The 18,633-nt window shown below is 46.2% G+C and overlaps 1 protein-coding gene and 2 long non-coding RNA genes across 4 annotated transcripts; 1 reads left to right on the top strand and 2 right to left on the bottom strand.

Moving 5' to 3' along the window:
* Window positions 1-2,178: 2,178 nt before the first annotated feature.
* LOC127320941 (fucosyltransferase 2-like) lies at window positions 2,179-7,494 on the bottom strand. Its single transcript, XM_051349999.2, has 2 exons — window positions 7,232-7,494; window positions 2,179-3,808 (listed from the first exon to the last, which is right to left on the bottom strand). Exons 1-2 carry the CDS (start codon window positions 7,449-7,451, stop codon window positions 2,313-2,315), a joined length of 1,716 nt encoding a protein of 571 aa, XP_051205959.1. The 5' UTR covers window positions 7,452-7,494; the 3' UTR covers window positions 2,179-2,312.
* Window positions 7,495-11,337: 3,843 nt separating this feature from the next.
* Window positions 11,338-13,116, bottom strand: LOC127320937 (uncharacterized). Of its 2 annotated transcripts, none has more exons than XR_011746392.1 (3): window positions 12,599-13,116; window positions 11,772-11,931; window positions 11,338-11,655 (listed from the first exon to the last, which is right to left on the bottom strand). It is a non-coding gene; the product is annotated as an uncharacterized lncRNA (long non-coding RNA). The 2 variants fall into 2 exon arrangements; XR_007863692.2 differs by having other exon boundaries at window positions 11,772-11,928.
* Window positions 13,117-15,363: 2,247 nt separating this feature from the next.
* Window positions 15,364-18,059, top strand: LOC127320939 (uncharacterized). The gene is made up of 2 exons (XR_007863693.1): window positions 15,364-15,796; window positions 16,366-18,059. It is a non-coding gene; the product is annotated as an uncharacterized lncRNA (long non-coding RNA).
* Window positions 18,060-18,633: the final 574 nt, after the last annotated feature.

Below are 18,633 nucleotides of genomic sequence, written 5' to 3'. Positions count from 1 at the left end.
TCATCGTTGAATATGTGGGAGCCATTATGGATCTCCAGATCCCGCTATTGGTTATTGGTCGGAGTGAGTACTCAACCATGTCCGCATAGTTCTCGAACCGTAGGGTGACACACTTAAAGTTGGATGTTGAAATGGTAGTTCTTGAATTATGGAATGAAGTTCGAATATTTGTTCGGAGTCCCGGATGAGATCCCGGACATCACGAGGAGTTCCGGAATGGTCCGGAGAATAAGATTCATATATAGGATGTCATTTTATGTGAAATAAAATGTCGCGGAAGGTTCTATGGAAGGTTCTAGAAAAGTCCGGAAGAAACCACCAAGGAAGGTGGAGTCCACAAGGGACTCCACCTCCATGGCCGGCCAGCCCTAGTGGGGGTGGAGTCCCAAGTGGACTCCACCATAGGGGGCCGGCCACCCCCCCACATGGGAGGTGGGAATCCCACCTTTGGGTGGGAGTCCTAGTTGGGCTAGGTTTGCCCCCTCCTATGGAAGGTTTTGGTTTCGGGTCTTATTCGAAGACTTGGACACCAACACTTGGGATCCACCTATATAATGAGGGGCCAAGGGAGGGGGCCGGCCACCCCAAGACCATAGCTTGGCCGCCCCCCTTGAGTGGCCGGCCACCCCCTCCCAAACCCTAGCTTTGCTCCTCCACTTCATATTGTCCGGTTTGCTTAGCGAAGCTCCGCCGGACTTCTACACCGCCACCGACACCACGCCGTCGTGCTGTCGGATTCAAGAGGAGCTACTACTTCCGCTGCCCGCTGGAACGGGGAGGTGGACGTCGTCTTCATCAACAACCGAACGTGTGACCGAGTACGGAGGTGCTGCCCGTTCGTGGCGCCGGAACCGATCGTGATCAAGATCTTCTACGCGCTTTTGCAAGCGGCAAGTGATCGTCTACCGCAGCAACAAGAGCCTCATCTTGTAGGCTTTGGAATCTCTTCAAGGGTGAGACTCGATACCCCCTCGTTGCTACCGTCTTCTAGATTGCATCTTGGCTTGGATTGCGTGTTCGCGGTAGGAAAATTTTTGTTTTCTATGCAACGTTATCCTACATGCTCATCCTGTACCGGCGCCGAAAATTGTCGGCATGTGTTGCCCCGTCGGCGAAGTAGTCGTTGTGCAGCATGGCATGCCCCTCCATCCTCTGCCGGGGCTTCGACTTCCTTCTTCCCGGCCTTGATCCTCCGCGGCGCGGCCTCTTCCTCTTCTCCGCCTCAGCGTCAAGCATGTCCTGGAGGGACGCGATGATCAGCAAATGCTCCCGCAGGTCGTCGTCGAACGCTTGCTCGTCCTCCAGCAGCAGGGCAACCATCTCATCGTCGCTGTCCATGCCTAAAGCAAAATCAATGGTTAAAATTGCGCCGAGGCAGACGACGCAACAAACAGCGACCAATCGCGCCTACCTGGCAAGTCGTCGAGCACCTTCTGTGCGCGGAGGTGGGGCGGATTTGACGGCGCGTTCTGGGAGGCGCTGGCGACGCGGCGGCGGCGGCACGACCGGCGGGAGCCCCCGGCCCGCGACAACGGTGCCGACTCCCAAAGACAAATCAGACGCCCAAACGGCCGGGAAATCCAGCGGCGGCGGTGGAGTGGGAGGCGCGGGAAGGAAGGAGCGACGAGAAAAGAGGCGCGAACCAACGGTTTATGCAAATAGTCGCCGACATGTGGGAGCCCGCCTCGCTTTTCGTTGTGTCCGGCGTCCCCGGAGCGTCCCCTGTGGGACGGGGATGGGCTCGGGGTGCCGGACACCGTATGGGGCCGCGCCGGACAAAAATGGGCTTTGGGGGACGCGGCTGGAACGCTTTTTTTGTCCGGCGCGCCCCAAATCCCTTTGGGGGACGCTTTGGGGGACGCGACTGGAGATGCTCTTATGTAGCAGCTTAGCAGACAAGTACGTAACTTTGTCTCCAGAATAAGCTAGTACAGTATTTGATTTTCCTAGTCTTTTTACATGTAAATCGTTTATGTACTCAATGTACTGAAATTGTGCATGCTCTTTTGCATGTCTTGTTTGTTTTGTCTGCACTACATCTAACCCGTGTCTCCTGACCTCATGTAGTAGCAGAGAAGTGCGTAACTTTGTTTCCCTCCGATTCATATTAATTGACTTTAATATGGATGTATCTAGACACATTTTAGTTCTAGATACATCCATATTAGCGTACTACAGTTTTATTTTATTTTTCCTAGTCTCTTTACATGTAAATAAATTGTTTGTGCATGCTTTTTGGCATGTCTTGTTTCGTCTGCGCTACCTACATCTAGCTATGATGTCTAATTGTCAGAACACTATACAAGTTAAAGTTACCACTGGCTGCTACCGTTGGCAATCTTGATCCCCCAGCTCACGTCCTCACAGCGCCGGACGTACGGCAGCACCTTGCTCACGTCCACGTCCTTCCTGGCGGCGCAGTCGTAGTAGGACGGGGAGTGGAAGCAGGGCTCGACGGAGATGGCTCGCACGCACGGCGGGTCCGGCACCACCCCAGTGTCCGGCAACCATATGGGCGTGGCGGGCATGATCCATGCCCTTAGTCCGCTGAGCCCCTGCGCGACGTAGCCGAAGGTGGAGAAGCCGGTGGTGACGAGCACGTCGCAGGTGCTGAGAAGGTACATCTCGCTCAGCGCCCTCCCGTTGTGCGACCTGTCGCCCCACTTCTGCCGCCCCTCGTGGCTGGGCTGGTGCAAGTGCACCCTGCGATCGCCGCCGTACGCGTCACTGATCCTCTCGTAGTACCACGAGCTCAGGGAGGTGACCAGCACGGCCTGGTCGACGACGACGGACGCGTTGCTGGCCGGTGGATCATCAAGCAGCAGCAGCTTCTCCCTGCGGACGCACGAGAGGACCTGCTCCAGGACGTGCCGGAGCTTCTGCTTCCTGGGGTACACCCGGATCTGTAAGCCGACGCGCTGCCTGGCGTCGGCGAGGTGCGCGCCGTAGTAGCTGGTGACGGCCCGCCACACGTCGTTCACCGGGTGGAACAGGTACCGCCCGAGGTGGTGGAACGCGGCGTCCTTCTCGGGAAACATCCTGCCCAGCTCGTCCTGGAACGACGGCAGGAGGAAGAGCCCCGGGACGAGGTAGCTGTCCGTCTTCATCAGCAGCCACGGCGCGCCGCGGAGGAGATGCTGGTGCTCGTCGCAGTAGAAGAGCTTGTCGTGGGAGTTGTAGCGGCCCTCCAGGTGCAGGTACACGTACGGCGGCCGGTGTCTGCCGTCCGACCACGTCGCGTTCCCGTCGGCGCCGACGGAGAGGACGTTGGCCTTGAGCATGTTGCCGAGGCTCTCCTTGGAGTCGGCGTCGTAGTCGAGGTGGGCGAGCGGGAAGCCGCCGCCGAACCAGCCCGAGGGAGGGAGCAGCCACGTCGTGCTAGGGAAGGGCTCGCAGAAGAGGGCGCCCACGTCGTGGTGGATGAGGAGGGCGCGCTCCGTGAGCACCGCGTAGAGGAAGGCCGACGCCGTCGCCAGCATCCGGTTGCCGAGGCCTTGGTAGGGAATGGAGACCAGGTAGCGGCAGTCGTCCGCGTCCGCGGCGACGGTGCCATCGCCGGACTTGAGCTGCCGGATCGCCGCCCTGTACGGGGCCGTGCCGGGGCCGCACCGCTTCTGGAGGGCTTCGTGCATCCGGAGCTTGGCGAGCAAGTAGGGGGATGGTTTATGCGACGGGCGGTTCCTCTTCTTGTTGTCGTGGTAGCTCGCGAACTCGTACCGGCTCCGGCATGAGCTCAGGCTGAACTCCGCGGTGAGCAGGCCGTCCAGGAGCTGGTCGGTGGTGAGGTTGGACGACGGAGGTTCATGATCTGGAGATGAAGAGGCATTTCATTAGCAAATGTTAGCAAAAAATCGTCTTTGAAATTTCAAAATTGGATAATGCATGTTAGCGGTAAGTTGGACGACGGGGATTTCAAATGCCCTACTTAGGTCGATTTGGATTGAGCAAATATGATCTTCAAGAACATGTCGAAGACGGAAGTGCTTCTTCAGGTAGAGGAGGTGGATATATAGGTGGAAATTAGTGGATTTTTTTTATCGAAAACTGTATTTGGCGCGCACATGAGCACCAGTGCTCCTGATTTTTAAAAATCCTGATTTTTTAAATTTTAAAAAATATGAAATTAAATACCCACATACATATAAACATTCTGAAGGTACGGTAGAAATTTTGAAGAAAAATATGTTATATTTTAAGCTATACAAAAAAGACAAATTTCTGACAAATATATACCTCTATACGTAGTCACAAATTTGTTTTTTTTCCTGTAGCTCAAAATACAATGCAATTTCTACCGAAATTTTGCATGAATATTAAGAATATGTGTATGTATTCAAGGAATAAATGTGATGATTTTTTGAAATGCAGAAATTCAGTTTTTAAATATTTTAAAAACTGAGAGCACTGGTGCTCATGTGCACCAAATTTGCTCCCATTTTTTATAAGATGTACTCCCGTACAATTTCTTATTTTGAGGGCTTTGGTCTCGCCTGTCTTATTTCTGAATTCTTTTGGATAATCAGCAGAAGGGAGTACGTACTATTTTTCAAGCACTCGGCTAAGTGGCTAACCATCCCTGGACGGCTGGACCCTAGCTGTTGTGACGGGTATATGGCTGCTAACCCCTTCAATTGACCCACATCCGGCCAAGTTCTAGCTGTAATGCCCTCGATAAAAAAGGAAAGGGTTCTAGCATTCACACGGCAAAAATAGTTCCATATTGAACTAAATACTAGTGCTGCAGCGGTGCAGATGCCACTGTCAATTCGGTGGGCAGTCCGGTACAAGTGGAAATTAAATGTCACGAGTGCGTGGCTGTGGGCTGGTCGAACTTGGTGCGCGTGCTATACATCTTTTAAAAGCCTTATGTTTAGTTCTTATCCACAAAATCTTGGTGCTTTCTCCCTTCTTTGTTAAGTGTCACAGTGTTTGTTGAATTTGGTTTAAACATGGATGTAGCTAGACAAGTTTTAGTAGATAGCTTTGGTTATCTTAAAAAAACCTGCAACACTTAATTTAAAACGGTCATTCTCTGTTGAAGGAAAGACCACTTGATTGTTAGTATGACATTTGGTACTAGAATAGATGTAGCCGTGTCTTTCACGCCCTGCATTTTTTCTTAACACATAGTCAAAGTCAATCTCCTATCACGGGTGAGCATCGAGGCAAAGACAATAGCACCGATGTAGACGAGAGCGATGGGTTTCATGTAGTTGTGAATCTAGGATGAAATTGGTGAAGGTGACAAGCTTACAAAATCTTCTGTTAGTGCATTTAGTCATGATTACTAGTATAATTATTAGTAGCTATAAGAGTTTCTATATTTCTTGAGGGGATATCATGACACTTATGATATGTCATGGCGTCTCCAATAAGGCACTGCCGGCGCCTATTTGACGCGCCCGTGGAGATGCTCTTATGATTATTTATGCCTCATGGCTTTTGGCATAAACTAAATAAGTGCTTTTGAATTTGGTTTTTCACCTATAACATCATATACTTAATAATATTCTATCGAAAGCCAAACGCATCTATTCAGCTATTTTTGTGACTTGTTGCCAAGATTTAAAAGCCATAAATAAGCACAACCATGTTGTTTCTCGTACATGTGTTCAGTCTAGTGCTCGGTGGATAGATGATTTCAGCTGGATTGCAAGGTATAGTTGATTGGCCAACGAGTCCACGACCCAACTTGCCCAAGAGCTAGCCCCATCCACTCCTAGTTTCGTCAGTGGACTGCTGATCAAATTGCAATATAGTAGTAACACTAATAGCATGTGGTAGACCAATTACTAATGGATACTCCCTCTATCTTTAAATAAGTGGACATCTAGCTCAAAACTTTGTTCACAAAAGAGTTTGTTCACGAAAGAGTGTACTCATATCTTCCCAATGTTTTTTAATTGATTCTCTCTCATCGCACGGAAATCCAACCCAATACAATTGAGCACATGTTCTTCTTGTTTTATACATGCACTTAGCTCATTGGAGGTGGATGAATTAAAGAGAAGAGATGCATCTTTCCAATATATTTTTCACTCCATTTTATAATTTATCTTAAAAACCCCGCACGTACACTTATTTGTGGACAGAGGGAGTAAGTCGTCCGTGGCGGTCGAGCTAACATACACCTCTCACTATTTCGTGGTCAAGACGATTTTGTGGGTCATGGCAACGCGACATGTGTCTTTTGCCATCTGATCCTTGTATTTTCTTCGAGTGGTACTGGTACCTAATAATCTAGCGGCTGTTTTTTCTGGGAGAAAGAATTTATCAGGAATGTATGGCGGCGGATGCATGACCCGGACTTTTGGCTCTCGGGTGCAGGCGCACCCTATATACTCCAATTTTTTTAGTAATTTCAAATAAAGTTAAAAAAATTCGAATCCTTTTGGGAATCAAAGATAATCAAGTATTGTACTCGTATAAATTTGTTTGGCCAAAAAATATTTCACATTGACTTCAGGCAAAAAAAAACAAATCTATGACGAATATAGCGTGAATAGTACTTTAATATAGGACCTCCAAGTCTGTTTTTTTTCACCCAGGAAACAAGAGAAGTTATTCCATGGTGAATCTTTCGTATACGAGTACAATACATGATCATCTTTGATTCCCAAAAAGATTTGAATTTTTTTGACCTTTTTCTGAATTACTAATTTTTTTTCCATATAGGGTGCGCTTGCTCCCAGGTTCACCCATGCAATTTCGGGCGGATGCATGCCTAGCTAGATCCTCGGAACGAGCGCGCACAAGACTTTGTCCTAGCTCTCAACCGACCTTATCTATACAGGTATATGCGGCGCATAGATACGCATATGCAGCAGTGTATGTACAAATCGCTCCCTCCGTTTCTACAATTCTTGTTATGGTTTTTATATTGTAGTTTAAATTCAAACTAAACCATTAGGGAACGCGAAGGGAGTGGCTAGCTATATATATATGCAGTATGCATTTTCAATGTTCGAACAAGTACTTTTTTTTTGCGTTTTGACGAGGTTTACATGATACTAAATTGACGCAATTAACACACTACTAGTGTGATCCATGTGAGATGAAATTAAGTTATCTACCCAGTACTGTTAATTACGTGCAAGTAACTTAGTCGTCTGGAAAAGTAGTACGTACTACTACTGTCTTTAGCTGGCTTGGATGAAGATGCATGAACTTGACGAAACAAATGAAGCAATTCGATCTCCAGTCATGGCGCGCGCGCGGTTGTACGACATACCTTGCACGGAGATCCTGTTTCTGGGAAGCGTCGGCCAGCCGTCCCCGGCGGTGGAGAGCACGACGAAGGCGAGCACTGTCGCTGCCACGACGCAGACGGCCGGCAGAGCCCTCCTCGCGCGGCTTTGAAGATGCCGCCACCGCTTCTTCACGATGTCCAGCTCGGCCATCAGCGATGCCGGCGCCGGCGTGGGGCTGCTACGCTCGACGTCCATGTCCATGCTCGCTAGCTCCCTCGCCACCGTGTGGCCGGAGGGGTATTGGGGTCGGATGCGTAAGTGTTTGGGAGCTCCGCTCGGCCGCGGCAGCTATATGTGCACCCTCCTCCTTATTTTAGGGGAAGAGGCGGCAGCTAGCCGGCAGGTCATTGGACGAGCCGTCGGGTTGTTTGGCGCGTACGTACCGTGATTGAAACCAACGGTCACGGTTTTGGACTGCACAACCATTACGGTTTCCTTCTCCCATACGTATATATCAAGAACGTATTACTAGTATATACCAGCTGCAAGATGGCAGAGCAAATCCGTTTGCTAGCGAGGGCGACAAACAAATTAGGAAGCTGCAATTGGCAGACCCTTTGGATTGACCGGAGACTCGCGGATTTTAATTTAGAAAGAAAGAGAGATATTTGTGCAGACTTCCTCCCTTAGTCCAGAACAAACCAACTACAATACAAATGTATCTTTGTATAGCAAAGTTCTTCTTATTTGCAAGGGTTTTTCAGTTTTTCTTTTGGGAATAGCTAGTTCTCAGCTAGCCGAGAACTAATTTAGGGCTCAGTCACCTTCTTTTTATTTGCAAGATGGCAGAACAAATCCGTTTGCTAGTGAGGGCGAGAAACAAACTAGGAAGCTGCCTCGATCCATTTACGGATCGTGAACAAGCTGTAATGATGATATATAGAGAACTTTTGGCGCTTTTGCAACGCGCAACTGACTGTTTTTTTACCTGAAACCTCAGTCCATTGGCAGACCCTTGGGTTGACCTGAGACTCGTGGACTCTAATTTGGAAAGAAGAGACAAAATTGTTCACACTTCCACTCCCTTAGTGCTAAACAAACCAACTACAATACAATGTGCCTTTGTATAGCAAACTTTGGACACTGCTGGACGTCCTCTCCGGAGGATTTGATTTCGCAGCCCCTATACAGTGCACGTGTGTATATTAAACAAATTCTTTTTATTGTCAATTTTTTCTTTTGATTTTGTGTTAGTCTTTGTTATTAGGCAAGTGCTCATTTTAAGATTCAGCAAACTTGAAGTGTTAAAATTTAAGTTGGGTGTTAATTTCCTGTTCGCTGAAACATAATTTTCTATTCGCAAAAAAAAAAGAAACATAATTTTCTGCTTGGAATGTTTTGTGCTGTAATTCTGGTCCGTTTGTAATAAGTGTGTAGTCCAGGTAGTTTACGCGTCGACCGTTCATTTCCCCCCCCCCCCCCCCCACCAGCTCTCCCTTCTCTACAGTAACTGGTCGCTCCTTCTCCTCGGCCGGGCCGATCCGAAGCCCCTCCGCCGGAATAGCCGGTCGGAGACGGTGGAGGTGGTGCGCCGGAGTAGTCTAGGTCTAGTTGTAGGTCTCCTCCCCTCTAGTTCTTTGTTTACCCTTGTGGATATTGGCTTCATGCCGGTGCTGAGGTGGTGGCGGTGGAGGCTGGGCTACTCCCTGCTACTGGCGGCGGTGCTACGGCTGCTCGTGGCGCTCCGGCGGTCGGAGCCAGAGGCGGGCGGCGGCAGAACGGCGTCATCCTCTTCAATAAAGCTCTTCCTCGAGCTTCCAGATCCGGGTGAGTTCGTCTTAGATCTTCCTCTCTCTAGTCACCATGGCGGTGGAGACTGGGAGGAGATCTCCGACGGAGGCGCGGTTGACGGATCTGCGAGCTCCTTATCCGGAGCTATTCTTCTTCAAGCGAATCACGCGGTGACCATGCTTGTCACCGCGATCTTCGGCCAAAAAAGTGGCCCGACTTCTACAACCTCCATGGCGGAGGCCCAATCGATCGGCTACTGGAGCTCGACGCCGACGGGGAGTCAAGTGGTGCGTCCCCGACTCTCTGAAGGTAGCCAGGGGCTTGATCTGGTCGTCGGAGATGAGCGTTCGAGCACTCCGCGCTCAGGACTTGGCGGCGACGCCTTGAGTTCGCCGGCGGCGTGTGGCAGAGTCACCTTTGGACTTGATTGCTTTTTCTACTTTTTAGTCAGGGTGGTTTCTGTAAATTGGAAGGACCTTTCCTCAAATTCTAGGTTTTATAGGGCAAGAGATGTCAAGGGTCTTTCCTGTAATATGTACCTGCCATGTGGTTCTGAATAGAAGCTCCACAGGGGTCTTCTGACCCCTTTTTATGTGCAAAAAAAAAAGGTAGTTTCAACCTTTCATGTCCAACACTAAACATAATTAAGTTTGTGCGATTCAAAGTTTGAAAATGCGCAATCCGGTGGTTTTGACATATTTTAAACTAGAAATTACACACAATGGTTTTTGTGTAATTACACGTCTTTCAAATGTACATGGTAGTTTGCACTTGAGTTTGGGTTTGGAACTGTCCAATTTGGTAGTTTGCACATTTTGCAAAAGAAAAATGCACATAATTGTTTGTGCAAAATTTCTTGTTTTATAGTGCGCAATTTGTAACTCGTAGCTTTTGACGCCAAATTTGCACATAATTGTTTGTTTTTTTTTTTTGTAAATTTTGGAGTTTGAAATGTAAATTGATATTTGTTTGGTTCCGTTCTTGGTTTCGAAACATGCAATTATTAGTTATACTATTTTTTTGTTTGTTTTTTGCCCGTAATCTATTGGGGAGAGAATTGGGATTAGCCCATGTATGGAATCGACTCCTAAGAAAAGAAAGGCAGAGACTCCCTCTTTGGTGCAATGACTATCTTGTGGGCATGTTTGATCACATAAAAATTCTCAACCATCGTGTAGTCATTAATTAAATGCTCCATGGCATACAGTTCGTGATCAACATTCAAACTTAGCTGAATTCGCAAAAAAAAAAAAAAAAATCCAAAATTAGCTTTGAGTTTATTCCAAGGTTTTTTGGCATCACACATGTGTCCACCAACTTCCCCTAATCATGCAAATTATGGCAGCTACAAAGAGCACGAGGTCTCCTCAGACAATTTATCATGACCAGGAGTAAGCGATCTTGAAGGTGTGCTAGCCGAAACCATTATACATTCATAACAGTGAGCAAGAAGATAGTTGTGGTTTGTGAATAGTTAATGTGGCTTGTGAATAGTTAAAATGCGTACATGTAAATGGGCACGGTTCCAGATCAGCAGCAAAACTTTGAAGTGGAAATTGCCCAACAAATAAGTAAAGCAACTTGCAAATTAAGTGGCCGTGTTGCCACTGAAGAAACGGTTTAGACGAGCCGCAACAGACTTGTGAATGGAGAGGAGCGGTACCAGTGGGCTCCCTGTTGCCGGTTAATGAATTGGTCGAATCTTGAGCTACCACTGATGAGCTCCATGTATCAGAAACAGGGAGCTCAAGACTCCAGCCAAGATGCTTCTCCTCCCCAGCTGGTTGGGTTTCAGTTTACGATGGCTCACTGGATTTGGTAAGCAACTAGATGGACCTGGCGCGCTTTGCCGCGCCGTTCTTTGCTATAATCGTTTAATTTTTCCATGTTGCTCTTTGCGTTTAGTTTTTCATATCAACTGCTCATCATAATTATTCATCCTAAAAATGGTATTACTGCCTTCTAATGGGCATTCTTTTTTATATGGTATGCAACGTGATCAGAGATGCATGAGGCTACATCGTGTTTTAGGCATGTTCGGTGTGGTGTCCAGGTTTTACCATTGCAGGCTAGATACAAACAAACATAGGTGAAATAGAATTCAGTGGCACCGGCCGGCTAGTAAGAACCCTGAGTAAATTCAGGGGGGTGACATGCAATTTCTTGACTCAACTGGACGATCCTACACATCCGCATGTCAAGCACAAATACAAAACTAATTCCTTTCAAGAGATCATACACGGAAAATATTCAAAACGCTCTAGTGCTCTACACATGAGTAATCATATTACAATGTTGATCCGATTGCACGTTTTAACATGCACTCAGCAGAAGCAGAAAATGATTCATTTCAAGATATTACATGCCCAATACTATTAGCCCGTGAACAATCATTTAACTTAGTTTTTATGTGCACAAAGTGTTTATCAGTCTGTCTTTAAGGCAGACAAAATGATAGATAAAGATGAAGCAAAATATTACACTACTAATCTTTTGAACTGAGCCTGTAAAAGACATGAAGGGTGCTTTCTCGCGTGTTCCTGAAAAAAAAAAGAGAGACATGAAGGAATTGACAGTCTCGATAGACAGACCTTCAATAAGACCAAGCTCTGTTTTAATGTTTCTTCCTCCTCTTGGAGCGATGGCTACACATATTTGAGGATGAACGTGATACCTGCAATACATTGTGCTTATTAGTAATAACTAGCAAAAGTGCCTGTGCGTTGCACCGGGTGAGTAAAATATGCATATATTTCACCCAAGCACAATTGCTCCACCAATGATCTTTACCGGCAGTGTGGCACTGAGAACTTGTGTGAGGTCCACCACCATGGCATCGAGCTAGTACTCTGAGTATCTACTCTCCATGTCGTCATCAACTGCCTCCTCGATGACCTTTGGTTACCCCCTCATGATCGCTCCAGCGGCGACATAGAAGGTGATGACACTGCTAGAAAAATACAAACGAATTTATCAGTTCTACAAGTAGAGTGAATTTGTTTCTGTATCTATGGACCATGCAATAAAAAAACAGTTAAAAAATTCTAACATAAACATGCCTTCCTTGTAGGCCAAGGTCAGTATATGTCGTTGATCAATCAATCAAGCTAAGTGTATGTAGGTGTTGGCCTTCTACAGGTCGCGTTCCAAGTATTTGCTACTGATAAGTTCGTCAATTTTCTTGATGATTGGAGACAGCCGCCAAGCCACACGAAGCCAGCCCTGTGGCCGAGTCTTAATAGGTAGGGAGCTTGTTTCCCTTTTCATACTTCCTCATATTCACATAGAGAAACCGCATCGCTCAGTTTGGCTTCCTTCTAAAGCTCCGGCAAGAAGTGCTGCCGGCCACATCGAGCAAGTCCATCTTCCACCGTTGGCTTTATTTAATTTCACTATCCTATTGCCTCATTGAGCTACTCTGGGTTTATTCCACCATCCAATTCGAGAGCAGCCGCAAGGCACATGCCCAGGCAGTGCGGTCCTTGCTCCCCATGAAGCAGACGATACATACAGATCGTCTTCCTCGCCGCGTTGATTTCTTTAAATCCATTGCTACCGTAATTTTTGGGAATAATTAGACAAAAGCGTAGGGTTGGCTGAAGGCTGATGAACCCTACCTGATGAGTGTCAGGCCTGTATGAATTGACCCCTGTGTAAGTCGCGACCCGACGGGGCGGGGAGGAGCTTCAGAAGCCACATCGTGGGCGCGATTCCCGCTATCAAGCCTGTCGCATATGTCCATGTCCTTCCTCTGCTTGGGACGGATTGTTCTCTATTTGGCCTTGTCCTTCGTTCTCGTCTCCATTTGGAATCGACCTTGCCCTCCTGTTCATCTTCGTTTTAGGAATCGACCTTGCCCTACGTGCTCGTCTCCGATGTGAATCAAGATGCAGCATAGATTTTTCCCACGGGATTCGATCTGAATCGTGGGTCTCCGTTGTGAATCGAGACGCGGGACAGATTGCCTCTGCTTTCCCTTGACCTTCAGTGCGGGGAAGATTTTTCCGATGAGATTCAATCTGATTTCTTGCCGACTCGCCGAGAGCTTGAACTAATTAATCGATCATCTCTAGATGCGATCTGAGGAGCTGATTGCGCAGTATTTGACGGCAGAAGGATCGTGTAGATCTGAATCTTCATGTTTAGTCGGTTGTGCCCGGTTTGGAACTTCGAACGTAGAAACGAACGAGCGAACTGGTTCCATGGTGGATTGGTGGGAGGGCAAAACAGTCCAAAAAGAAGTGTTGACGAAACTTTTTGGCAGAAACCTTGACTCTTTTATTATTAGGTATAGATAGCAAAAGTGACCATGCGTTGCACCGAGAGAAGCGAGAACTCACACACTCCAATAGAGATACATGAAGTCCCGACATAATAGCGTTAGGGGCTATTTGTTTTTTTTTTTTTTTTGAATCATCGTGTTTTGTCAACTTGTGATCCGCATAATTAAAACACATTTTAAAGTGATATATATCTGTAACGCATGCACTACTTTTGATATTATACAACGAGAAAGAGAACAACAATTGGTGTTTTAAATTTGCAGAAAAATAAGTCAAGAAGTTCTTATAATGTGACTTAAATGATGTAAGCCGGGCTTCATAGGCCATGGTTGGGACCATCGATCAAATTACCCCCACCCCATCCAAATCGGACTTAAATGATGTAAGTCGGGCTTCATAGGACATGTCTTGGCGCTCGCCAGGCAGGTTATCTTTCGAGCATCACACACACCTTTCCTTTATATTCCATGCAGGCAGCATATTTCAGAATAGTCATTTTGTAAGCTATCTTTTTTTTCCTTCCCTTTTTCATATGAGGATCGCAGATACCTTCCTTCTATCGATGTTTGCATTTTATTAGGGAACAATCGATGGCGCTGCTTCTTGTCAATCTCCGACTGGGGTGATACTCGCGCATTTTTTTTAAATAATACACTTTTTTTTGTTTATTTCAGAAATAATACTCGGTTTTGAGATATTTCAGAAATAATACACCGTCGGGTTCGTTGAACCCGAAATTTAAAACTCGGGGTAGAGGAACCCGAAATTTCAAAATCGGGGTAGAGGAACCCGACTTATTCTTTTGGCGGGAGGGCGAAAAAGGAAAAAGAAAAGGAAAAGAAAGAATCGGGTTTTAGAAACCCGATATTAGTGAATCGGGTTAGGCGACCCCGAGATTCCCACATATTTCGGGTTACTCTACCCCGATTTTTGAAATTTCGGGTTCCTCTACCCTAATTCTGAAATTTCGGGTTCCTCTACCCCAATTCCTTCTTTTTCGCGCGGAAACAGGATTAGTCGGGTTCCTCTACCCCGATTTTTGAAATTTCGGGTTCCTCTACCCCGAGTTTCAAATTTCGGGTTTCCTGAACCCGACAGTGTATTATTTCTGAAATATCTCAAAACCGAGTATTATTTCTGAAATAAACAAAAAAAATGTGTATTATTTAAAAAAAATGGTCGTGATACTCCACAATATTCCAACGTATATGAACCGGTGGAGGTTGATGTCAGGGAGCAAGGTGGGACTAATACATTAGTTGAGTACCAACACCGTGTTGGCGGGATCGATCCATCAATCGATTACTACGTGTCATGGGCTCACGCAATTGCAAAATGTATGCAGGTTTGGGCCATAGCACGTGCAAACAAATGTAAACAAATCCAAATCGAAGTCGTGGGCCGTTTAATTTAATTGTGCAGCCTATGCCTATCGCGTGGCTTGTGAATCCCTTGTCTCCCCATCCCCGTGATTTTTTTTTTACTAGCAGAAGTGTCCGTGCGTTGCATCGGGAGGAAAAAGGTTCAGTATACCGGTGTGTTGCAAAGGCTTAGAAAACACTTGATTTTATCCATGCTTTATTACTGTAGTTGTTTAGTGTAAAATATAAATTAATTTTATTTCCATTGACAAACTATATTTATCGTTAAATCAAATTAACAAATAAATACTTCAATTGGCAAAAAAATCTGATTATGTATATGCACTTGAATAGAAACAATATTTCCCAAGCTTCTCAACCTTTCGAACTGTGGCCTGCCAAATAAATCAATATTCTAATTAGAGAAACACACAAGAAAAACACAACAGAGGTAGGAAAAAACCAAGGATTGTACTATTTCCAGCTTCCGTGGCTAATTTAATTTCATCTTTTGTTTGTACTTCCATCATACTGGTTTCAGGAAAACATGTAACATTTCCATGCTCCTTTTGGACTTGCCCGGCTAGCACACTAATTAATTTTCAATACGTTGAGACCACTTCTGGGCAGAAATCTGCTCTTTTCCTGCCGCCGTTTGAGCTGCCTCCCTTCCCTTTCTTATAGCCACAGTGATTTGTTTCCGTCCATATAATGCGCCACCACACAATCCTTAGGCCTCGTTTGGTAGGAGGGTATTTGCAGGGATGGGAGAGTATTATCCCGGCCCATTTCCGAAACCCCGCTAATCCCCGAAAGCCCATTTGGTAGAGGAGTTTTGGGCCAAAAAATCCCCGCCCATCCCCGATTAACCCCGTCCCCGACCCATTTTTTGCCTTGGGCCGAATCCCGGACCTGGACCTCGCGTATTATCCCCGTCCCCGACTCCAAGTCTTCGTCTCCAAACCCTATCGAGCGCTGCAGCAAAGCGACCGGCGGCGAGCGACCGGAGGCGAGCGGAGCCGCTGCGGGAGAGGCGGAGCATCTTGCCGGCGAGAGGGGCGGAGGATCTTAGCGGCGGGAGAGGATGGATCCCGCCTAGCCGCTCCCACATCAGGTCGCCGCCGTTCTTGCAGTCTGACCGGCGCCGCCACTACTGCCGTTTCGATCTCCGGTAAGCCCCCTTCTCTGTCGCCCTTTTTCCTTCCATGGCTCCCGATCTGAGTGCCTGTAGCCGTCAAACGCAAAACACTACAGCACCAAATCGTTAGTTGCTGGTGGTTGCACGCGTCCGGCGAGCGGCAGAGCCGCGGGATCCGACGAGCCGGTGGCGACGGCGGCGACGGCTGCAGCGGTGGTAGTGTCAGCCATTTTGATCTTGGTTGCGATCCGCGCGTGCGCGTCCGGCGTTATGTACGGGTGATGGAGTAGCCGTGGGTGTGCGGCGCGCGCGCTCCACGTCTTGTGGTTGCAGGAGCTCAGCCATGGGTGGTCCAGAGCACGAGTGGACGATGGGGGTGACGATGCACTGTTTTATCCGAAATTCCTTCAGATAAAAGAAGTTGAATAATGATGATGGCTTTCTGGAGAGAAAATTCCTTCACGCTAATGACACTTATAACTGTATAGCTGCACGATGAGAGAAAAAGACTGACAATTGCAGCGCAATCATCTGAATTTTGCTATTTTACTTCTTTGGTAATCGGTGCATTATTTGACGTACCTAAGTTGTTTCGATTGTAGGCCGAAGACTCTTCTAGAAATCCAAGAGATATCATTGTAGTACCTACTGCAACAGACAAAAATATTTGCCCACTCCACAAAAGGAAGCAAATCAGTTGGTAAGCTTCCCTGGGTTTTTCTTTTCAAAGGTAAGCTTCCTATTGTGCCCTTATGACTGCAAAATCCATAATTGCAGTACATATTATTCATACTAGCTTTGCTAATCTAAATATGCTTAACCGCAATAGATTAATCACCTCCTTGTTATTGACAGGAACAGTCTGGCATTCTCTCCGACTAATTCATTCAGTGGATGCTTTTGGTCATTTTTTTAATTACTCCCTGATATCGAACTATTGTTATCTGAAATGCAAAGGCACTTAACAATTCAATAGCTTTATATTCTCATTTCATTGCTAGGCATCTTGAGACTTTTTGAGTATACTGGATGTTGGAACCAAATTTAATATGTTGTTTTTTCATTTTACATACTATATGCTCCTGTGGGTATGCAGCTCATTTCCCAAAATTTACAAGAAGATATAAGCTGTGGGAACGAGATCTTTTGTTAGTTGATAGAAACTAACCTGGTACTGAAGTAATATTCTTGACATTGATAAGAAAAAGTTTCTGGATCCAGACTGGATATAAGTTACCTCAGTTAGTACCTAGTAATTTTTATCTCTTGATATATAAGTTATCTCATGTAGTATAATATAGATGGTTGTTGTTAGTTTTTCTAGGCTGTTGTTGTTTAGATGGATCAATGGCTGCTAGACTGTCTGGGCTGTGGTCATTAGTGTTTATTGTCGAGCTAGCTGCTCCATATCTTGCTCTGGTTTGCTGTCGAGCTAGCTGATCCATTTAACATTTATTGTATGCCTTTGCCTTGTGTGAAGTGCCAATTAAATTTAGTACTATTGTTACTTCCTGTTTTGAATAATTTATGTGCAAAGTAGATGCTTTTGCTCCCTGTTTTGAATAATGTAGGTTGCTCCCTGCTTGTGTATTACTAGTTGGCCCCTGTTTTGAATAATTTATGTGCAAAGTAGATGCTTTTGCTCCCTGTTTTGAATAATGTAGGTTGCTCCCTGCTTGTGTATTACTAGTTGGCCCCTGTTTTGAATAATTTATGTGCAAAGTAGATGCTTTTGGTCATTTTTTTAATTACTCCCTGATATCGAACTACTATTATCTGAAATGCAAAGGCACTTAACAACTCAATAGCTTTATTCTCATTTCATAGTTAGGCATCTTGAGACTTCTGAGCATACTGGATGTTGGAACCAAACTTATTCCAATGCAATGTTTTGTTCAGGTTCCGATTTCCAAAAGCCTCCGCAGCCAACGCTACTGTCTAGTGTGGCACAGATCGCTGCAGTTTCTACCACTGATGGCACCTGAGATGTTTGCTCGCCTCTGTTGTTGATTGGTGCAACTTGTTACAACATCTTGTAGTGTCATGGTTGGTCAGAATTTGGAATTTACAACATTTTGTAGTGTCATTTTGTAGTAGCACAAATATCTGTATCCTGGGTTCTGAACTATCAATGTCACTGCCGTGTTGGACCTGGTATTGGACCTGATACGCACGAATAGTTACAATGACATAAAGGTTATCAAAATCTCATATAAGTTTTAGTTCAGATTTCAATGTAAGTGTCGTGTGGCCAATGGTATAAAAATTAAATCTTTGCTACTTCATGTTGATTTCTCTTGTTGATTTCAGTTTTCACTGTGCTCCAATCCCTACCAACCAAATGAACAGTTTTTAGGAGTGGGGATTAGAGAGTATATGGAATGGGGTTTTGTGGGGATTGGGTGAAGGTAGGGTTTCACCAAATCCTCTAGAGTATTATCCCCACTAATCCCCACAAATACTCCACTACCAAACAAGGCCTTACCCGTCTTGCTTAGCTTGCCAGAGTATTTTCCTCATCAGATTTTTGGCTGCTTGTTGGTATCCAAAAAAGTTAGGTATATAAACTGGTGAGTCTTCCTGTAACTAAGCGATATGGGACTAATCTGAGCGGGGCAGTTGCTAGCACGCAGCAATTTCTGGACCTTTGTTTAGTTTTCGCAGATCTCGTACTATACTCTAGCCTGGATGCGGCCCATCAAGGCCCCGTGCGTGGTATGCGTCCAGGCTGACGTAGACCAAAGCAATGTCGGCCTAGCAAGACCAGCCCAGCATCGAGCCATCGTCCTCCTTTCCTCTCTAGACTCCCACGAGGCGTCGCTAGATCTCACTCGGTCGATCCCCTCCTCTAGCCCGACTCCCTTCTCCCC

The sequence above is a fragment of the Lolium perenne genome, chromosome 6 (genome assembly GCF_019359855.2).
Source record: "Lolium perenne isolate Kyuss_39 chromosome 6, Kyuss_2.0, whole genome shotgun sequence".
Taxonomy (NCBI): Eukaryota; Viridiplantae; Streptophyta; class Magnoliopsida; order Poales; family Poaceae; genus Lolium; species Lolium perenne.
The sequence above is the reverse complement of the archived record's forward strand: the minus strand, read 5'-3'. Positions and strand labels throughout refer to the sequence as shown.